Source organism: Bombus vancouverensis, chromosome 4 (genome assembly GCF_051014615.1).
Source record: "Bombus vancouverensis nearcticus chromosome 4, iyBomVanc1_principal, whole genome shotgun sequence".
Taxonomy (NCBI): Eukaryota; Metazoa; Arthropoda; class Insecta; order Hymenoptera; family Apidae; genus Bombus; species Bombus vancouverensis.
Window position 1 is genome coordinate 19,319,549 of NC_134914.1, and position 22,839 is coordinate 19,342,387.

At 41.2% G+C, this 22,839-nt stretch overlaps 1 protein-coding gene across 1 annotated transcript in view; it reads right to left on the reverse strand.

The window, feature by feature from the left end:
- Nucleotides 1-22,839, reverse strand: part of LOC117161473 (pseudouridylate synthase RPUSD2) — a 175,523-nt gene that overhangs the window by 19,111 nt on the left and 133,573 nt on the right. The window contains 1 exon segment of the mRNA XM_033343037.2: nucleotides 12,655-12,877. Within this exon segment, the coding sequence (XP_033198928.2) occupies nucleotides 12,655-12,877 (223 nt within the window).

Genomic DNA, 22,839 nt, shown 5'->3' on the forward strand with positions numbered 1-22,839 from the left:
AAGACTTTGTACATTAACCCTTCGCACTCCTACGTCGAGCGTGACTCGGCATCAGTTTTTATCTCGGGAGTTCCTTTGTCGAGTCCCACCTTCTTTTGTGAAACGTGCGAAAGAAAACCAGAATTGCGTCTTGGAAATTGTTTCAAGATATATCGTACACTTAAAAGTTACAAAATACAACAATAGTGCGAATAAAACTGCTATTTAAGCGAATTTCTTTCTTCCTTTATTTAATTATTTAAATTGTCTTATTTTTTAGTCAAAGTAAATTTCAAATAAAAACGTCTAAAAGCGTCGGGAGCTGTTGATAACGAAATTGAAATAAAATTCGCAGTGCAAAGGGTCGATGATCGTCTCGCGATGCAAGAAATGCTCTTAGTCATTAACGTATAATTTTACTAAAATATTTGATATCATACGCGATTAAACAGTGCGAAGCAAGATACGCGCGACCCACGCTACAGAAAATATAAAAGATCCAAGAATACGAAGAAGAGGGCGAGGTTTTCGGTACTTTTACCTGCGTCAAGCGCTACACGCGAAAACCTAGAGAGGATGCGATCAGAAGCGTTAATTCCGCCCTCGTTCGCAGGGAGACTGATCCTACGACAACCGCCCTCGTGCATGTCCCTGGCGACACGGAAAATTGGGTAGGATAATTCAATTAGCCAGAAGCGGTTCCGTGGTCGAACGATCCGCTTCCGTCGGACACGTCGTGCAATTTCGCACGAGAGTAGCCTTTAGCAATGAATTAGAAACGCATTTAACCAGCTAAACGGAAGACAAGCCATCCCCTTCCGTTCTCAATTTATGCTGTTTCGCGTCCACGAGTGTTTCATTCGAGAACAAAGCTCTCGCTCTCGTGTTTCACGAATAAAAAACACAGATACCTTTCGTGTCTACGAACGTTTTCATTAATTGCGTCGATCGAACGCCAATTCGAAAGCACTCGAAGCGTAAGAGACCAGCCCCGCTGCGATTACTTATTCCAGCGGATGGATTATTTAAGGAATAAAAAAAGAATGGAAAGAGAAAGGAAAGAAGAGGATACGCAGAATAGTAAACTAAGAGGGTGGAGGACGCGCTTTTCCGATTATTCATTCCCTTCCTATCGACGTTTCATTATGTTCGTGGAAAATTCGAGTAGCGTCTAACAAGACCAACCTTCCTTTGGACGCTCCGAAAAGCTGCAGAAACTGCGGCGTAACGAATAATTGGACGAACGATGGGTCGTTCCGTAATGCAGGAAGATAAAGAATCTTTGGTTGGAGCAATTAAACGCACGCCAGGGATGATCCGTGAAAGGACAAAGCTGCGCGCTACATCTGCTTGGTAGTCAATTACTTTGATCGGGCAAAATGGGAAATCGAGAATCAGATTATTAGCAGTTTCAATGGTTGCAGTTGTTCTTGACAGATACAGAGAACTCCGCGTCAAGATCGTCTTTAGCTGTCGATACTCTTTTAGACGTGACTTTTAGACGTTGGATGAAAGAAAGTTCAAAATTACTACTCTTATATTACAGCGATTTTCTGCCATCTTGGTCATTTATTCCCACGAAGCTAATTAATCTCTTCATCGATGCGTGTTCCGCGATATCTCGAACCTGTTTAAGAATGAAACATTTTAGGGCGGTTTTACAACTACGAGATGCAGCGTACATCAATAAAACTTGCATACGCTAAATGTTTATACTTTCACGAACATCGCCGTACGCCTATTCGCTGATTTTATCAAATGCAATTCCATCCCACAAAATTACGATCGTACGTTTCCTCTGGTTTACCTTTCTTTCGTGCGACGTAGCTGCCTTATCGGTACCCCATTTGGGGCACGTTATTTTTACTCGCATAGCTGCATAAAGATCCGCCGACTCGTTAAGCGACGTTTAATCCACGCAGCGGGAATAAGAATCGCGGGTTCGCGATAAGAGTGTATCTCAGCTCGCTGAATAAGTGGTCTACAAAAGTGTTATCGCGAAACGCGAGGTCGAGTGCCAAGGCGACCGGTTAGAATGGCGGCGAGAGCCCGGGGAAGGTTGTGTGCACGGAAAGTTAAACGGAAACTGTACTTGTTGCTTGAAATTGACGTAGGGTCGGTGACAATGTTTGGCGGAGGTGGTTGCCAAGAAATACAACCGTCCATCGGCGCTTCTCCTCTGTCAGAAACTGGAGGAGAAGGAAGAGGAGGAGGACTTGGTCGTAGCCACGACATCTCCTGTACGCCGCCCCGTTACGGAAGCGAACTTGTTGCTGAATTTGGCAGCCAGCTCTGGAACTTGCGGAAGAGGAGCACGGTTGGTGGCTCCGGAGTTGTTGCCTCGTGCGCCAATCCAACCCTTGAATTTATGCCCTTCCCTCGTAATTCCGTCCACTGTCTGGAAATTCCATCTCTCGCTAGAAAATGTTCCACTGGTAACCACCGCGGTAAAATATCCCAGTGAATTTCGTCGAATTACTGGTTTTCGCTGGCTTTGGCCGTTTCGCGGATATACCTGCATCGTCAACTTTCATTCGTTATCTCATTTAAGGCACGGCTTTTAGGCGTGTTTTTACAGCTCTCTTCCGGTTCTTTCTCCGTCCAGTACTTTTCCACGCGAGGGATACGTCGACTATTTTTCGAATTTTATTTTTACAAAGTTTCATTCTCTGCAACCTTTTCGGATTACCATGTTTTCATGTACTCCTCTGTAGGTCTTTCGTTTTCCTTTTTTACGCTCGCGTTTGTACCGCGCGTTAATTCCAATAATTATACGTAATAATTGGAATATCGTACGTTGTCGGATGATATCGACATATCGATAATAATTAACATTAGTTGGTATAAATGAAGAGGAATGTGATCGAAGATGGATGAAAATTGGTCGCGTAAATGGACTCGAGTGACGTTACGATAGTACCTAGATTTTCGTCGAATTGCATCTTCGACTTACACGAATGATAGATAATTGTATAATTTGAGGCAATAACAATATATACGATAAGAAAGAAAGCCACCAATTATTACGAATCCGAGCAGCAATACATTTACAAGTATCAGCCAATCCGAAGCTATTCTTTCGACGTTTGTCGGACAAACAATGACCGTTTTAAAAAATCGTCGCGGGACAAACGACCCTCGGCGAACAAAACGCGCAATTTTGAAACAAGTGGGGAGGAAAGGGGGCCGATTCGAAGCGAAATCCGCGATTTCATTCTTCCCGATCCGTCCTTTCTCGGTCATTTCCTTTTGTAGTGCCGATGGAGGCACGATACATTGAGTCCGCGCGCGCTCGTTCCTCCATTTTCGCGGCGTACAACGAACAGAGAAACGTAGACGGGACAATGAGGCCGGAGTTCCCACGGAATAGTCTGCAAATCGAAGGAACATGGCACAAAAGCGACTTGACCGGAACGGGCGCGGGGAAACCGTTACGGAACAAGCAGGAAACGAGCTTTGGGATATTTTTTAACGTTTGAAAAAAAAAAAGAAAGGAAAGAAGAAAGGAAAAGAAGAAAGGAGAAAGAAAAGGAGCGAAAGGACGGAAAAGAAAAGAAGAAACTCTTCGTCTTTCAGTGTCGAGTCCCTTTGTGAACGGCGTATCTGTTCGTACTCGTTGATTTTCTCCTGTTCGTCGAGGAATCGCGAAGGTACTGACGAGCAATCTTTGCGCGACAATGACGCGATCAACTGCTTCCTTGCTTTATGACAGCGCGTGAATGAGAAAATACGAGACACGCCCGTGATATGTAACGTGGCACCCGAGTTAATATACGGAACATACTAGCGATCGTAATATAATCGACGAGCAATAATTCTTTTATATTTTCCTCAAATTTAAGAAGCATTTCACCGATAGAAAAATACGATTCAATCGACGATGGTTCGAGGAACGTAGTAGACCCGACGTAGTTGTTTAACGCTCAACCGTAAAACTGGACAAAATTCCAGTATACAAAACCTTGGAGATTTTTCTAATTTCGCTGCTGCTTAAATTTCCTATCGGAGGTATCGAAGCAGGAAAATTACACGGAAGCCTGTAAACCCTTGGCGCTTCCGTTATTCGGAAAATTTCAATTCCAGCGTTAAATACACCCCAGGCTTAACTCGATTCAGGACGAGAGCGGCAAGTTACTAGAACGAAGATCGATCCCCTAGACGAGCGATGCGTGAACGGCTGCGTGTGCAAAAGGTCGAAACTCAGAAGGGTTGATATCTACGATCTCGCGCACCAGGTCTGCCTATCAGGCTCTTGCTTCTTCGCGAGTAACAGATACCGTGTAGCTCGAAAAACAAGCGACTTGCGATCCTTGCAGATATCATCGTGCACCCGGTCCGAGCTAATAAATCAACCTGTCACCGAGCTTCAGCTTCGTCCTCGACCCGCAACACGCTCGACCCATCCCTTGCCACTCGGTTTGACTTACCAGCGGACCAACGACGCCAGTGCATGCCGGCAACCCTCTATCTTTGAGGATTAACCAACGCCAACCAGCTTCGTTAAGCAAGCTGTTACGTCACCTCTCTCTCTCTCTCTCTCTCTCTCTCTTGCCTCCTTTTGCATCCAAGATTTCGTTGTAATCTGAAGACTAAAGGAATTCAGCTCCGAGGAGGAACAAGTTTTGAAACAAGTTTCGGCAGGAGTTTCGAAACGGTAACTCGTAAACTGGAATAATCGAATAATTGCGGCGAATTCAAGGGGAGATAATTTTAGGTGGAGTATCGATCACGGTTTGAGAGATTTCGTAGGTTTTCCAGGTTCTCGAATTTTGCAGTTGCGCATTTAACGATAGAACGGAGGCAAGGTAATTATTCAGGACGTTTCAAATTGCGAATCGATTGGATCGTAATGTTCGATAATCGCGGAGAGAAACGGAAAGACGGAAAAATTCGACGAGGGGAGGGAAAAATATGATACGAGAAATTTAAGAACCGTCTGGCGAGATAATAATGGATGTTAAATATTGGACCACCAGAGAAGCTTGTATACGCATACATAGGTAAAAAAATGAATTTGAAGTTGACATGGATCGATAGCCACGAGACCATGAAAACTTTTCTCTATTCGACCAACCGGTGCGAATCAGCTGTCGCGTCGTCCCATAAAATGCATGCTCCAAAGAGGATTTCGAAACAGAAACGTTCAATCACTGGTCCCGACATAATTTTACTTTTACCGCGTGTTTTTTATTTTCTACTCGAACTACTTGTCCCTTCGTACGTCCATTTTCAAATGATACATAGTACGCATATGCAGGAAGCGTCCGATTAAAACACGCGGTAATTAAAACAAAAGGTCGTTCAAGTATCTGATGAAATAAAACACAAAAATGGTAATAAAAAATATTCATAAAAATGTAAGAAACCATTGAAACGCTTTTAAGACGATTCGAAGAAATTTCTTTCGTACTATTATTAATTAATAGGAAAATAATTTTAAGAACGACAGTTTCTAGAGCGATTAAATTTATCGTACATTTTGTTTCAAGTTCTCCGTTATTCGATAGAACGAATAAGAGATTGGAAAATATTTGAATACGACTGTCGGAGATAATTGGCCATTCTACCTTGGAATTACGCTTCGATGAAATATGAATTAGGCGTACACGCACGTACAAACGGAAAGAAGTTAAAACCGACTTTTTAGAAAGCGAAGCCTGCTATCGAAATATTCTGGTTTATGCTTTTGACTCGTTTCTTCGTGTAGAACCGCCGTCTTTTCCATCCTACATGTATATACGTACGCGTGCGTACGCGTGTAAATTATGAAAGCCATTCGAACGAAATCGCACGATCCGTATTGGAAAAGCGTCGCCCCGTTATAAACTGGGAATTCCAACTTCGATGGATCCGCAAATATTACGCCGGAATCCATCGATATTTCTGGCGCTTGCCGATTTCGTCGAATCGCGCTCCGCAAGATTAAAGGCTCGACATTTAATTTTATTATCAACGAACGTGTCGGCCATCTGAATCCTATTGACTGCGAACCGAAACGATAACGAGCAGCTTATGCGAATTTTGAATCGTTCTATCTCGATGTTTCTATCAATTTTTACCGTCAACATTTGCCAACTTTTACGCAAAAGTTTTATATAGAAATTTCAATTTTCATTTGTTACAGCGTGTTAAAGCACGCGGCATAACATATACTCTCCTCATCTTTAATCTGACTACACATAAAAATACAAATTGTGCTCTAATCTTTTATCGTCACCCGTTAGATCAATAAATTAAATTAAATTAAATTAAATTAAATTAAATTAAATTACATTGAATTAAATATAGCCCCCGTTCCCATAAAGACTCTGTTAAATTTTTCTCAACAACAAATCGAGATGTCTTTGAAAAGAATCTCTAGCGGGACAGGTGACAGGAACAATTTATCATCGGGACGAGCATAAATAAATTCGGTCAACGAACAATTAATCTTTCTGCAATTTTCGAGCTGATCCTCCAGGGCTTCTGGCTCGTGTCTCGTCTTACAATATCGTGTGTCCATCCAATAGCCGACTAATGCATGCGGAAACTAATTCGGTGTCCTCATGAAATGCAAATTCTCTGGGAATACAGGCAGACAGCGGCATCTCGGGATCCTCGCTGTTTTTAATCGAGTCTGCGACAACATGAGAGGACATTGTTGAGGGGTTGATATTCCCCTGTTGACGTACACTTTTTGCGTTTAGGCGGCAGGAAAACGCCAATGATCGTTTCAGGTTTCAAGAATTCGAAAATTTAGAGAATTCGAAATGTAGAAAATGTTAAAAGATACAAAAATTAAAAAGCTCGACGGTAGAGATGTTGGAATGTTGAAGAATTGGGGAAAGAAGAAGGAAAAATTGCGTTAAAGAATGCGATCGGTACAAGTATGGATCGTCGATGGAATTGTTCGTTAAATGGTAGAGGACGCATCTAGTTGAACGAAACTGATTCCGTTCGAGCAATAGATTCTGATAAAAGCATGCAAATGTAGAGAGTAGGGGCACGTTTATGGGGTCAATCCAATTTACGAGTCGCGGGATAGTAAATTCGAGTCACTGTTATCCCGGTATCTAGTCGGAAAACATGTAAACGCCACGCGTCGAATTATGTTTATACCGTTTTATGAACTTCTCCTTCTTCAAGAGAAATTCGAAGAAAATTTTCAGACAATTTGAAAAACGTATCTACCGTACGTTTGATTTCTACGTGTTAAGCACGTTGATTTCATCGAGCTAACCGTAATCCTTTTTTCGAAAAACGACAAGCGCGTTCAAGGATAAACGAGTTTCGTATAAAAGTTACTCGATATTAACCCAGATATCCTTGAGTACTTTTTTACGATACCTTTCACGACACTTTTTAAAATATTGTTATTTTCCTTCGTTTTAATGGTTGAATCAAATAATATATTAACCATGTTCGTACGTTATTTGTTTATCGTTCATCCGTTATTTCCGTTATTTCATCCATATAAAAAAATAACGTTATTGTTAATTTATTAATCAAATATTTGACTATCTCGAATAACAATATGAAATCAAAAGTTTTATGAAATGCTGAACGCAGAGAATGTAGAAACAGTAAAATACGATAACCTTGCGATTATTCATCCAGCAGCCTCATAGTTATATGCATTTAAATGAAAAATATGTATTCCAACGTAGTCATCCGCCATTAAAAAGTACTTTGTCGCTGATACAGTCGGAACGCGAGTGGAAGACAGAGCTGAAACGCTCGCTCGTTAAACATCGTACGGAATAATAAGCGTGGAAAAGCCAAGCTCTAATAAACTGCTCGAGGAACACTCGAAACGTGATTAAAGCGCAGTTGACGTTCCGCCTGATCTTGCACCTGTAGCTCGCTCTCTTCCTTTCCCTCCGGGGAGCAAACGAAATTCGTCCGTAAATGGACGGAATTAGCGCTACCCTCTTGGTACGCGATCCACGAAACTTTGGTCCTCAACCTGATGTTTGACTATTCCTTATACGAACTGGCTTCTACTTGAAATTCACGATACAATTGCGAATATTTATTGCAGTGATAAATTCCAAGTTACGGGCAGCGTGGCTAGAACGAGGGGAAAAAATGCAGTCGAGAATGTAAAATATGTAGATACATTTTGCGCAAAGATGCGCGCGGGTAATTGATTTTCTTTGTTCAAAAGCATCTTGCCTCCTTTCGGATCTTTCCGGATTTATGCTTTGACGATTAAAATTCGCGCGCTTTCAAGTCCGATTAATCGTACGATTTCCCACTACAGTCCTTCCACGAAAATTCCATGATGTTCCATCCGCAGCTCGTAAGACGTTCTTTCACGACCAAATCTATCCAGAAAGAAAACCCCTTAAACTCTTTCACCACTTTTTCTTCGCTTGCGAAAGTGACGAGCGAAATTAGAAGTTGCCTCGTTGCACGAGGATTTTGAAACGACCAAGTTGCCGAACGGAGATTAAGCGACCAGATAGCATTAACTCGTCGAGCAATATCAAGTTTCTGCAAGCATCGAGCAAAGAGCATTAACTCGAGAACGTTGAGTCGCGAGTTTCGCGAATCTGTCGGTACAGCATAGTGTTCTTCAAAAATTCAGCTTCGGCGAGCCGAGAGACACGCAGCGATAATTCCGTGCCGATAAAAAGTATCTACTCGATCGTTGGCAAATTTATCGTAGAAGAGACTTTCAATTTTAACGCTTTAACCACTCTCGCTGCCGACAAATGTGAAACCGAACGTAAATCATCGGAAATACAAACGATCGTAATTCAAAGAAAATCACTTTTAAAATCAAGCGACGTCAGACGAAACGAACGATCCTACGATGAATTCTAAGTAGCGTAGAAACATCCGGACGACGATATCGAGACTTTTTCCAAAGAATTTCGCACCGAGTAACAGAGAATGGCGGCCTCGGCATCGGGCAATTAATCCAAGAATGCCACGGCAATTAACAGCGCTTATCGTTCGAAAACGATCTTTCCATCGAGAGTGACGTCAGTATCCGCGTCTTATTGTCCGCGACGAGTAACAGGCTGACCCGAATCATCTATTCTCGAGACCTTCACCCGCGAGGAACGGCTTTCCTGTTGATCGAGGAGGCCTTTTGTGCAATTGCGAGAAGCAGTCGCGATCCGAGCGCGATTTCTACGCCGCGGGCGTACCATGTGGCTTCTCGCCTGGCGATTAAAATGGCAGGCGTTGCACACGAGGCAGCGAACGCGCTCGGTTTCGCGCCACTGGCCTGAATATTATGCGTGACCGAGGAAAGGAATCCACGTAGTCGATGAAATAAATTCAATGTCACGCGATTTAGATGCAAATCAGACGGTTAATAAAAGAACGAAGGTTAATATTCTAGATGGAAGAATGAAACACGAGGCGACCTCGAGCAAACTTTTTTATTCGACGGACGAGTTAATTAGCCGCGTTTCCGTTCACCAAGAAAATGATATGGCACAAGGAGGATAGAAACGACAAACAAATATCGTAAGCTCGTAAATTCTCCAAACGTCGAAACTATTTTCCGAATTATTTCGTTCGATGAGTTGGTCATAAAAAGATTCATTGATCCCAAGAAAATGGATGGATCCTAATGGGCGAGGAGTACGATTCTACGTAAGAGCCATGTTTCAGAGAAGCGGCGATGATTCTCTTATTATTCGATTTATCGCTATTTAATTCCTGTTAATCGATCTGATCTTGTATATCGAATTAATTTGCATGTACAAGGAATGGTATTTGCATATTCGAGCATGTTCGAGCATATTCTTGCAGCGTTGGATGAAAAGAAAATTGGATATGTTCCAAGAATAATAAGTAGATAATATTATGCTTATGAAGCTGGAATCGATTAACATTTACGTAGAAACTTCGAAGATAACATCTAAAAGAAGTAGAAATGCACGAACCTCGAATGTTCGAAATTGAACAAATTTTTATCAACGAAATGATTTCTCCCGCGCTGTTTAGATCGTGCTTTAAAGATCATTTAAAGACCAAACAGCGAAACAATATGTAAGAATTGTATAAACGAGAACGTAGAACGAGAAGGTTATTTTCACGGAAAAATTTTTAATACGTTTGTAAGTCGGTCAGCAAGCCAGGTAATTAGCGGCAACGCGCTTAAAAATTGATATTCAAGACCGAAGAGATGTATCATTAAAAGCATCATTAAAGACCTCTATAGAAACGAGTCCAACATGGAAGCAGGTCGATGTGTGGAACGTCTATTCAAAATCGGGACACTTATCGAATACAATTATCTTCGGAACGAAACAGCTCGCGATCTCCATCCAATTTCTCACTTTCTCTTTCTTCTCGATCGCAACGCAAACTCGAATCGCTATTTTTAATGGACCATAGATAGATAGACGGCGAATGTTCGTGCAAATAAAGTAAGGTAGGGTTATTCGAGTCAGAAGGATGTTCGAATCAAATTAAAGCTATTTGTCTCGTAATTCGCCATAATTTCTATAATCGTACAAAGTCTATCTTTTTCTCGTAATCGACCATACGTCCTAAACACGGATTCTATGTATTTCTTTGAAGTACGTATATTTGTTGTTTTATTTTTCCAAGGTTTTCTATATGACTTGTGTATATCGCTTAAATCACTCAGTTGTCCAATTGCTTTGCTTCTTCTACATAAATAAAACGACGAATAGTGGCAGAATGGTTCATTTTTATATTTCTCTTGCTGTTTGTCGTGGATTATCTTAGCTGATATCTCTTGAAACATCGACGTTGACGAAATTTCGCGATCCTTCTCTCGGTTCGTTTTACAATAAAAAAATCCTCAGCCTTGGATTTCGTGCAGTCACGTACGATTGACTTAATGTCCGTATAACCTTCCTCAAATATCAAATTAATTTTTCAACGGATCTACGGATCTTACATAGATATGCAGCGCGTAATTTCATCATTGAATCACATCTTGTAGAAAACAGACAATAGTCTCAATATTTTTTCGTATCCGGTATTAGAAACGATATTATAAAATATTATAAACGAAAGAAATATACAAATTTTACGCTTAATCTCATAATTCGATTATATGTTTTGCCAAAATTAACCAACTGTTCTCGATATTTTTGTACATAGCCGTATGTGTAAAAACGTGTCCACCGACCGAATCTTTCTTCTCTCTGCTGTTTCTCTTTTTCACGGCTGTCCTTGAAATTCAAACACCGCTGCAAGAATCGCAATCTCGTGGCACACGATAACCGTGCTGATAATAGGAACCTGGTTGAGCGATGGCGCGTTTAACAGCGAGGCACAGATTCCTTTATATCCGTGCCAAGGATATCGAGGGACACTCCACCCTGCGGTTCCACCGTGAACGTGAGGATAACGCGCCGGTTTCTTGTTATTCGCACTTGGGAACACTCGTGCCAGCGATTTCCGTTCTTGTTCTTTCATCCGGTGACGGTCTGCCACCGATTTCAGTCAAGATAGGATAATACCTTCTTTCGGGATTATTGGCTGGGAAGATCGTTCGACTTTCGGTTATTAGGGGGAGCAGACGGATCTACGAATTTTCAGACGACAGGAACTGGAAATGAAATGTAAAGATATTTCCGCGTAATTCTGATTTTCTCCTGATCGTTGGAAGAACGAGGGAGCGGAAGAGGTCTGTCAATGGAGATGGAAGGAATTTATCTTTGATTTCAGAGCCGAAGACCGAAGCTGTTTTCTTCGTGCCGAGTTACAGATTATATCGATACGAATCACTTTGATAGAATTTTTTACGCAGCGATCGATCTCCACTACGATACAGTACAGAATATTTCCGATCTCTGTATGTAAAACATTTTAGAGTTTTAATCTCAGACAAGATCAATCCTTAAACTTTTTATTATTTTTCATACGATTCGCGCGAAACATCCCTAAGCTTGTAACGAAATAAAATATCTCGGAGCTTTGAATTTGAAGAATTTACTTTGAAAAGTAAAATGTGCCAGACTTTCGAATCTTTTAATGAAAATAAAACTGGTCGTCGGACGTTTGATAAACGTATTTTTGTATTTTTTCATAAACTTCTCCGAATACGTCGTTATCGTTTTCGCGAACTATTCAACAGCTTGTAGAATAACGAGGGGATGCCATTAAAAGGGATTCATTAAGGGATACATAATATCACGCAAGAAAAAAGACGACGAAGAAGAAAAGGAACGTGCGAGTTGCATTCGAGGAAAGTCTGGAAGCATAGAAAAATAGTGCTCGTTAAGCCATTCAATCCCTCCCCCTCCTGTTCCGCTCGGAAAAGAGTTTTATCTCGTCCCAGTTTACAGAATCGTCCTGTACAATTGCCGCGTTTCAAACGACGAGTAACGTAAGTCACTTCGGACAGGGATCCCTGCTTTTTGTTATCTTTCCTCCGCGTTTCTTTCGATCTATCATCCTCCATTAAATAGAATTTAACGCAAATGTTTCTTGTTCTATTCGACAACGACGATGTCCGAATGAAATCACATCGACTAGCATATGCTAGAAGCAACGGATTATGGTTGACTGTTTTATCGTTTAGAGAGAAATTCTCCGAGGATACTGTCGTGTTTGATCGCCATTCAGAAATTGCAAGCTTATGAGCGATAATAAAATAATTATGTCTCGAGAATATTCCCGATAATTCGATACTATTTTTAACGATCAATTTTCCAATCAACGGGCAACAAAGTGGAAGGTACAAAGTTTTTTTACCTATGGACGACGTTGGCCAGCAGATCGTTATGCCGTAATCTGTAATCGACGTCCACTTTTTGATAGTTCACCGTCAAAGTGCCTGCACGAATGCAACGTTCGTATTCTTCTGCCGGATGCGCTCGAAATTCTCTGGCGAATACCTCGAGGATCTTCTCGCCCACCCATCTTCCTTTCGTGAACGTGGTGAAGGTGAAGTAGTAAGGGTACACTTTCCGTAGGCCTGTAAATAAGCAAGCATCGCCTTCTAATTAAATTTACCTTTATGGAAAGTCCTGTTTAAATTACGACAATGTCTTGTACATAAATCGCGCAACTAATCTCTGATTAAATAGTCGAATTAATTGGTTCCATCAATTTAACAGTTTTGGGAACCGATTATTTTGTTCGAAAGATTTCGACTTATTACGTAAGATACGTCGAAATATTGCTTAGCCTTGGTATTCTGTAAAGCGTGGAAAGTCTAAGAATTACGACGAGTCGAAATAAAAACGTTTAAAACGGTCGAATTCACGCGATTAAAATAATATTCTGACACGCGACAGACGATTTGCACATAAACTTTGGCGATAATGGCACGTAAAAGCATTCGTTTAAAAATAATTTCATGCTGATTGATCGGCAGGTTGTGGTAGAAAGCAACTTGGACTCTGTCTCGATCCTTATATCCTGATTAATCGATCGCTCGTTAATTCATCGTCGAGTCTACACACTGTCGTTCGACACACCTCTTTACCGTGATCAAACGATCGTTCACCTTCTCACAACAACGATAAATCACGTCCCTTCAGCCTTGTATATTCCTTGCAACCTGAATCAACGACCTCGCTATGTAAATCCAAACTTGTGCAGAAATAAACCAACTTCGTCTCTCCGAGCGACCAATCACGTAATTCTCTACAATTCGCCGAAGCTCAAGTTGATCTCGCAGTATGATTCATAGCTGGCGGAATGTTCGAGGAAATCGAATTGAATCGTCGAAGAACGATCTGAACGCGGACGAAGTTTCGTTACGGCACGTACGGAGCGTGTACGACAGGTACAACGTACGTTTACACGCCAGACAGCTGAATGAGCGTTTGTTTTAAACTAACGATAAATTTTCCTTGGGATTTTTTAACAAACATTCACGGACGTTAGGATACTGGCTTGTAATTACGTTTGAACTAGCTTTCCAATTTATAGAAACAATTTCCAACAATTAGCAGTTGACGTGTACAATTTCCTGATCTCAGATCTACAGAAACTGTTTAGGAAAATGTTAGAAAATAACAAATATCAAGAATATATGTATTCTACTCGTCTCGTATCCTAACTTCTATTCTCTAATCCTCCATATCCATGGATATCATATATACAAAATCCGATACCAACATCCCACATCCAATCTTCTCTATTTCATTCCATTACTCCATTCCTTAGATTTTCCACCCATTATCTTCAGTCCCACATCCCGTTTTCCACATACCAGTTCGATAATCCCGTGTCAGACGTAAGACGAGTATGCAACGCGAAAGATATTTTCTAAGGATACTGGATGTGGGTTATAGAATATGAAAAAGAGAATATGAATTGGGCATGAGATATGGAATGGAGAGCCTTAGTGTGGCAAGTAAGATAAAATATGTACACGAGTTAGCGATACTAGTTATGGGGTACAGGGTATGAGATAAGGTGCATGAAATATGGAATGTGGGATGAAACGTGGTGAACCGTGGAACGGGCCTGAAATAATGCATATGGAATAATGGGTATTAGATTCTGGATATTGGATGTAGGATATGCGAATAGCGTGGGATGGAAATGGTGAGGTGTAACGCGCAACTTTTGAATACGTTTGCCTTAGTAGTTACGGAAAATGGAGTATTGGTTTTGGGATACACGATGCAAGATACGACGTAGAACGTAGAAGATGGGATATGGTATAGCGTTTGTGACGCGTGATCTAAATAACCGCGTACGTACGAAATCGTGTATCGCGATAGAAAATCACAACGACAGAAATAGAGGTGATAAGGGATGCGCGGCGCGTTCCAACTGTTTGCGGTGATCCCGTTATTATAATCTTTAAATAGTGACGCGATTGTTTCGTAATTAATTACAAATTGGCACAGCGGCCAGGGTACCGATGGTGGCTGACCGACCGAAAATAAAGCCGGTCGGTATCGCGCCAATCGCGTAAATCACAATAAAAGCCGGACAGCCGGCCATGATTATCCTCTCCGTCCCGTGACAGAGATGCGACGGCACTTCACGTCGCGTCGGATGGAAACGCCTCGAGCGTTCTCGTCGGACAGCAGTCCATCCTCTTGGCCCCGCTTCAAAACCGAAGTCTGGATTTTCAAGGATTATATTTCGCTTGGTAAAACGTTGAAGAGCTACGCGACCGGAGTTTCAGCGTGTTACGAGAGAGGGAAATTGATTCTTGCAACAGGGCAGGTCAAAACGTGAACTTCAATATATTTATTTATCTTTGTCGAAGTAACTACTTCGTGAAAAACTTGAAATCTTTATTTATGTATATCCGTGACCTGCAAACTGCTATTACGCAGAAATATTCTAAATAAGAAGAGGCGCATATTATTGTACCCTTGAACGTACATTATGTTTTCGGTTGCAAAGTCTAAGAACAAAGGGACTAATAAACAAATTTCTATTTGTGTTCCCCGTAGCCTCTAGCCAAAGCTATAAGGTTAACCTTTTTGGTAATGTCTTTTTGCTATAAATACACGATCGTGTTCCCTATCATTCCATTGTTTAGTAACACTACGAGAGTAAGGATCTGAATCGGCATAAACTTATACTTACAGCGACGAGCAAAAGTGCAAACACACTTTTGTAACTATCCGACCGAATGCAGTGTGCGATTTCACATGCTACTCTATCCCAAAATAAGTCGCGGTCTACCGTTTTGCGAAGAAATTGGTGCACCAACGTACTTTTCTCTTATTCTTGCAACTATCGTATGACCGACACCATATATCTCTGCAATTTGCCGCAACGACAAACCTTTATCACACAAACAAGTAATACTGTTCTTTTTATCTTCACTAAGTGGCTTCATCTTGGATTAAGCATATCAAACTGAAAAGTAATCAAACGATGGTGCGGAGCAGTTGACTGCGAAACAGTGGACGATCAGTGTTTATTGACAGTTTTTCGTTTCCCTGACGTTTACACGCTATCATAAACGTTTCCGACGAATCCGATCGCTTGAAAAATTAGTCGTAGCATCGCCTTTTACATAAAATCAGCGCAGTGTGTTTACACTTTTGCTCGTCGCTGTATACCTTTAATTATTTCAATATACTTTTCTATTACAAATTCATCCACTCGTTCTTCGATCAGTCAACCTCAACCTCGACAACCTCTTCAAACTGGACACAGTTTTAAGATTGTTCTATATTTTTGTTACCTCTTTTCTTCCGTTTTGTTCCTTTATATCTATCAGTTTTATTCGTTTATTTAAATTTGTTATTTCGTTCGTATTCCTCGTATAGTTTATTCTATTAATCTTTGTTCGCTTATTGTATCTACTCTTTTCTGGCATATTTATTTAACTTCTTAAATTTTATTTATCCCTATCTTATTCCGTTATATCTACTTCTTTCATTCGCTGTATTTATCTTCCCTTCATTTTATTCTTCTCGTTTTATTTCTTTTCTCTTTGATGGGGAGTTGCGAATACTTGAAATTAATAATTAAAGAAAATAACGAAAACGAACGAACGGCGACTAGAATCTCGAACGTTTCAGACTCGAAGATAGACTTTCGGTAGAATTTTATTTTCTATGGAACTTTAAGTATTCGTCATATCTACCTACGATATGCTGTGCGATATGTTTGTATAGAATATGCAAATTTCAGTGGGTCGACGAGAAATACAAACGCATCACCTTTTAACTCCGGATTACCATATTAATATTATCGTTTATCATCGTTTCAATCGTTTAAACGAACAACCATCCTCCCGTAACGAAAGTTATGACAAATTTTAAACGATTATGCATACACTGTGTTATAATTGCACGCGTAAACCCAGCGAATTAATCGTTCCCTACCATCGAATGCATTTGTAATCTGACGCTCCGGACGAATCAATATAAACTAAATGCAACGATGGACCATTTTACATAGAACGAAATAAACAACAAAGGAAAACGTGATAATTTCTTGCATAAATATTTCGACCTAATCTTTTCTCCTTTGAATACACTTTTTCAAGATTTTATTAACGATTTGCAATTTCCTTTTGCTTTTCTCAACCCACTGCCGAGTAGAAATTAATCCAACGTTTCCATCGATCGTTCCTTTCTTTCCTTTACCTGCACTCGTACTCGAAACACTCGTGTATTCGTATTGGATTGCTTCTCGAGCACTCGTCGAATCGAACAAACCTCGCCCGGTTAATTTAGAACTTCTTACGTTTTTCGTACACTCGAACAATTGTACGGATTCTTTACCGCTTCATTTTCTGTACGGTTGCGAAGTGCTTAGTGGATAAAACGACGAATTGAACTAGCTGTAAGTTACGATAACCTTAACCTACTTTTTACCTTCCACAAGATATAAGTATTTACAACATAGGAAATAAAGCGAGGAATTTCTTCTACGGACAAAAGGGGTTCGCTTCTAAAAGCGTTAACGGATTAGAAAAATATAGAAAATGCTTTTGTTCGCTTCGTTAAAGACAACGGGCGATTAATTAAATATTGACAACTCTTTCGGATCGAAAGCTCATTAAACGTATTTACTTCGAGGAGTACTTGTTTATTGCTCTGTTGGAAATGGTTACAGAGAAAATGAACCCTTTCTTCTACATCGTAAAAAAAACCGGAAAAAGCGAAGAAGGATTTCATTTCATTAGAGCACGTAAACGAAATTAGGTCTGCTTTTCGGTGACTGTTCGTCTGGAAAAAGCACGATCTTGTCTCCACTGGTCGGCCAAAAATTAATCCGACGCTTCAAACGGCCTGCAGTCGGAACTCGCCATTCGTAACACACAATTTCCGTCACGTCGATTTCCGCCGACAAGAAAAAAGACCGACGAGATAAACACGCCAGCGCGTTGATTAACGTTCCCGTTCAATCGACTCAAAGGATGCTTCTTCCTTGCTATTTACTCGTCCGCCGTTTCTCTTTTTATTTCACGAGAACTGTCTGGATATCTTCGAAGTTCGAAAGAAACAAGATTTTCGGAATTATCGACTCGAAAATTACTACATCGCGGAGGAAAGGTCGATGCCTTTATATTTCCGTGTTTCGTATTTGCAAAATATAGATACAACGTGAAAGAACTTCAGAGCTCGAGGAGAATTTAATTATTCGAGCGATTACAACGTTTATGTTTTATTTCGTAGACTTTGATCGTTGTTTCGGACGAGTTGGCATTGAATAATAAATTAATAAAAATTGCAATTTCTAATTTCAGCCTCAACGATCGAGGTCTAAGTGTATCAGATATTTGAAATTCCAATTCTTTTCACCCAAGACGTAAAATTTTCAGATTATAAAACGCGCGTAGTAGCGCAACGCCATTGAAGCATCAGAACGCTATGAAATGGATTCTTTTAATCGCCTCATTATCACCGAGGGCCCGTCCAAGGTGTAGTTTCAAAGGAAAGCACCAGAGACTCCATTCTCGCAATTAAAATGATTTTAATTAAACAGCTGGAAGCTGTTCGATCGGCTCGTCGAACCGGAACAGGCAGCAAGAAAGCCGTCTGTCGCGGATAAAAGCACAGGGCTTTTCCTTTTCACCGAAGGGAAAGATTACCCTGCAATTTATGGAGCGGCTTGAAGAGGGTGTGTCATCGAAGCGAAACCCATCCCCTTGATTCTCCTCCCCTTTGCCTAGAAAAACGGAATCTTCCCTTAAAGCGAGGCTTGTTTGTAGTTGGACGCTCTAATTAATTGATACGCGGTTGATTAACGATCACTGCTGATAAAATCGACGAATATACAACATTTATTTCCATTAATCTTGTCTGATGTAAAACATTGAAATATTATCAAAAATACGGTGACTCGCGCTAACGTCCGAATATTTCATAGCATCTAAGCTTTGTTTAATTGGCAAAACTACATGCATTAAATTAATAAAATACCAGAATGTCTCTACCAATTGCAATATTTATTTCGGTACGTTAAAAGACAGTCAAGCAATTGGATATTATAAACGAATGTATAGGATAATGAGATGCGAAATAAAGTACAATGTACAGATAACAAATTTGTTCGAGCGTCGTTACAATTATAAACTAATATTCGGAAATTAGGATAAATTAGAATAAAAGTTGCTACGCTATTTATACTCGATTTATCCTTTTACGCCCTACGAGTCCTTTCTCTAGAAAACCGCTCAATTTTATTTGATATATGGCGTCGTACGATATTTAATATTTCCATAAATTTCTTCCACCGATATAAAACATTTTCATAAATGGAACGCAAGACGGCGACAGCGGTGGTTAAAGATCGGAAATGGAAGGTTTTTAGAGAAGGCAGGAAGGTCTCATAGAAATTCGTTGCCTTCTAGATGCTATCAAATGGGATACAGGGGCGAGAGGGAAACGAAATCGATGGATGAATCGAAGAAACAGCGGAAAAATCAAGGGAAAAGAAGCCTCCTCTGAATTCCAGACCAATCGTCCGCGGAATTGCAGCGATCTGCGCGACCAGGGATTACTCGTGGAAACCAATCGGCTCCTTTCAACCGATTGAATCGGTCGACAGAAACGGTTTTCTCGGTGAATTAAACGGAAATCCTAACCAAGAATTTGGCTGGCCGAAGGGAAAACCGGATGAGAACGATCGTAAATATCGCACGAGGACGAAGGAACCATTGGTAAGACAATTCGGTGTTAATTTGCTTTCTTCCTCAATTTCTTTCTCAAACAGAGAAAACGAAGGTCGAAATTGAAACCTGAAACTATCGGTCGTAATTATTATCTTCGCTATATGACGTTTTAATTATTACAGCTCCATATAAGCAAAATAGAGACAATCCAAGCTAAAATTCTTAGATCAATTGTAAACGTCCCATGATACGTTAGAGGACATACGGAAAGACCTTGGAATACCAACGGTCAAGGAAGAGATTAGCAGATTCGCAAGAAGGTACAGAGAAAGAATAGCAACGCACCCGAGCCGGCTGGCAGCGGAAACGATCAACACAAGCATAGGAAGAAGACTAAAAAGGAAACACCCAGCAGTTCTCATAAAGGATATATCCTAACAAACACGAATATGGTACCCCGCTGGAGGTAGCCACCCACATGATAATCAGACAGCTAAAAAATTCTACCAAATGTCCAAATTGGACAAATTGTGAATGTGAAATATTAAATTAAAAAAAAAAATTATTACAGTTGCGTGACTCTCGTTAAGATCGACATCTCCAGACTAACGTAAATTCTCTTGTATTGATTTTATTAAAAAGGAATTGTAATTTATACTACAAATACTCACACGATACGAAAAACGATTGGCAGGTGTTTGATATACGTTTCAATTGTCTTTGCCAATTCTTGAGAGCTAGATGCCGAAAACAATACGACCGTTTGTAAATTTTTTTTCATTCTCGATGTACCCTAGATACCACCGAACGTTCGCACGGCACAATTTCCGCGTCGAACCGGAAGCCATGCTGGCGTTCGTGCAGAAACACGGCAAATCAAGGAAAGAATGCGGCAGCGTTGACAAAGAGCGACGAAAACGACCAGCAAGAAACCCATCCGTTTTCTGAAAAGCTCCTCGTCAAAGAAATTCCTGCTGCCTAAACTGGAGAACCAGAACGCTCTTCAAAAGTTCGTCGAAACTTTTTAAAACGAACAATACATTTCGCGATCATACAGATATACCAGTCGCTGTGCTCTGTCCAAATAATACTTAAACACACCTCTGTTGCGGCACGAGACGACGATAGACCGTGTAAAATCTTCGAACCGAACTATTTATTCTACGAATGAATCGTTCCAAATCCAAATGGGAGGAACAAAGAAGCTGAATTCTGCTTCCGAAGAAGCGACTGTTCTTGAGCGTGTCATAAGCCTGGTTCACGCTTTAGCTCTCTTTCGAACGATATAACGTTATAAGCCTCGACCATCGTCTATGCGGTTCAGAATTTGATTCCTTTGACCAGCGAATCCAGAATAAAAGAGAAGAAACCCGAAAGAGACAAAAAGAGCGAAAGAAAGGAAAAGACAAGAGGATGGCTACGAAATCGAGCACGATTCGCGTGTTAAGAAGCACCCACACGGTCACCCTTGACGAAATAAAGAACCAGGTGGTGGTGAGCGACGAAGGAGAAAGAGGAAAGAGGAGAACAGGCTTTAGCGGGGCCAGAACACTCGAGCACGAGGGTGTGGATTACGCGGCGAGCGTGAAACGTGCCAAGAGGCGCGAAAACCGTCGTCACCGCTAGCGTGGAGAGAGAAGGGGATCCCGAAGCTTCTCCTCCTGGAGAGAGATCGTCGCTGACGATCACGACGGGGAACCTTCCGTCGCGGTAGTCGGAAACAGAAGGGAAAAGTGGGATAGAGAAGAGATCGTCGAGGAGACAATGCATCGTCCTCCATTGCGACGCGAGTTGAGCCTCCACTCTTCGAGGAAACTGGCGAAGTTTCCGAGCAGCTACGGAGGGAAACGCTTTTCGTCGTCCGACAGCCAATCCTCTATTTCTCTCTCACCTTCACCTTTCTCAAATAATAGAAGACTCAAGACCTATCCTACCATGCACGTTCGCGAAATTCATTACAGCGAACATGTGAGATACGTGCTACTTTTCGAGCTGTAATTACCGAAACCGTTACTAATCGACGCGATCCATGGGACAGACACGTACGTATACCGGTATGTCCTCGTTGTTCGATGGTTGGTAATATGTTGGGTAGCGGAAGATATATCTAGCGTTTGGGAGACCAATGTTTTACGGGCCTGCGGATATTTACTGGCCGATTGTGGAGCGTTTCTAGGGCTGGCCTGGCTTGCTGGCCGAATTGCTCTGTGGGGGTTTGGACGTTCCACGCTGCAGGGGAGTAAATGTTCCAGTGGTATCGAAGTTTGATGGATGTTTGCAGAGTTGGATTATTTTAAAACGGTGGGTATCTTCGTAAGTGAAATATAAATAGAAAAATCTAAATGGTCCTGCTATCTATTTCAGTAATGGTTAAGTTCCTATCGGTGTCGTTGGACCATAGGTGAACTATAGGGAATCTAAATTATCTAATTTTACAGCTACTGGTATCTGTCGAATGTGTCTATATATGCCATTCAGAGATAGTTACGCGAAGGTGGTATTCCAATTGAAGACCTAAGATATCTCGATCTACTAAAAAACTTTCGCGCGCAAAGTAATTTTCCAACTTCGCAAAAACTTGGAAGAGGACTTCAACGACTATCGACTTTACCCAACTACGTTCTGACCTCCAATGTAATCGATTACAGTCCGAATAAACAGACTCCTACGTCGCTCAAGGACCTCATCTGGTCAACCAACGAGAACCATCTGCCGTTACTTTCCATGAAAATTCACCAATCGTCCAACAATTGCAGCGTATCCGCCGATTAAGCCATACAATTGTTCTTCGTCCTCTGATCTAACCATTCTCTTTTCTTCTTTCCTTCTGTTCTGCTCGTGGTTCATCGACAAGCCCTTTCTGAAAAATTCTTCTGGAAAATCTTTTCCAATAACGAATTCCTTCGAATAGCTGTTACAAACGTCCAGAGTATTTTATCTCCTGTCTATGTCTTTCGAATCAGTTTTGTAAAGACGACGATAAATAACGATAAAACTATACTACATTCGACGAGTAAGACAAACGAAGCGAACGTTCCAGCTACGATTCAAAACTTCTTGGATAGACGAGATTCGGAACAATCGTCTCTCATCGCAATGCTAATGAAACTCTAAAATACTCTATAACACATACTGTTCGGGATTTGGAGTGGTCGCCTGGTAATTACCGCGACGCTTTATGTGAACCAGATGCGATCCGCGGGCAGGACGACCGTCAAGGATCTACGCTACCCTAGTGCGGACCCACCATAAACAGTGGGCCTATTGTACAGTCAAGGTACTTTAGGACCCCACGGAGAAACTTCTTTATTTTATGCTACATCTCAGGAAAACCGGACACGCGGGTTACCCCAAGTGTAAGGTTACCCGCGCGCGAACCTTCGCGA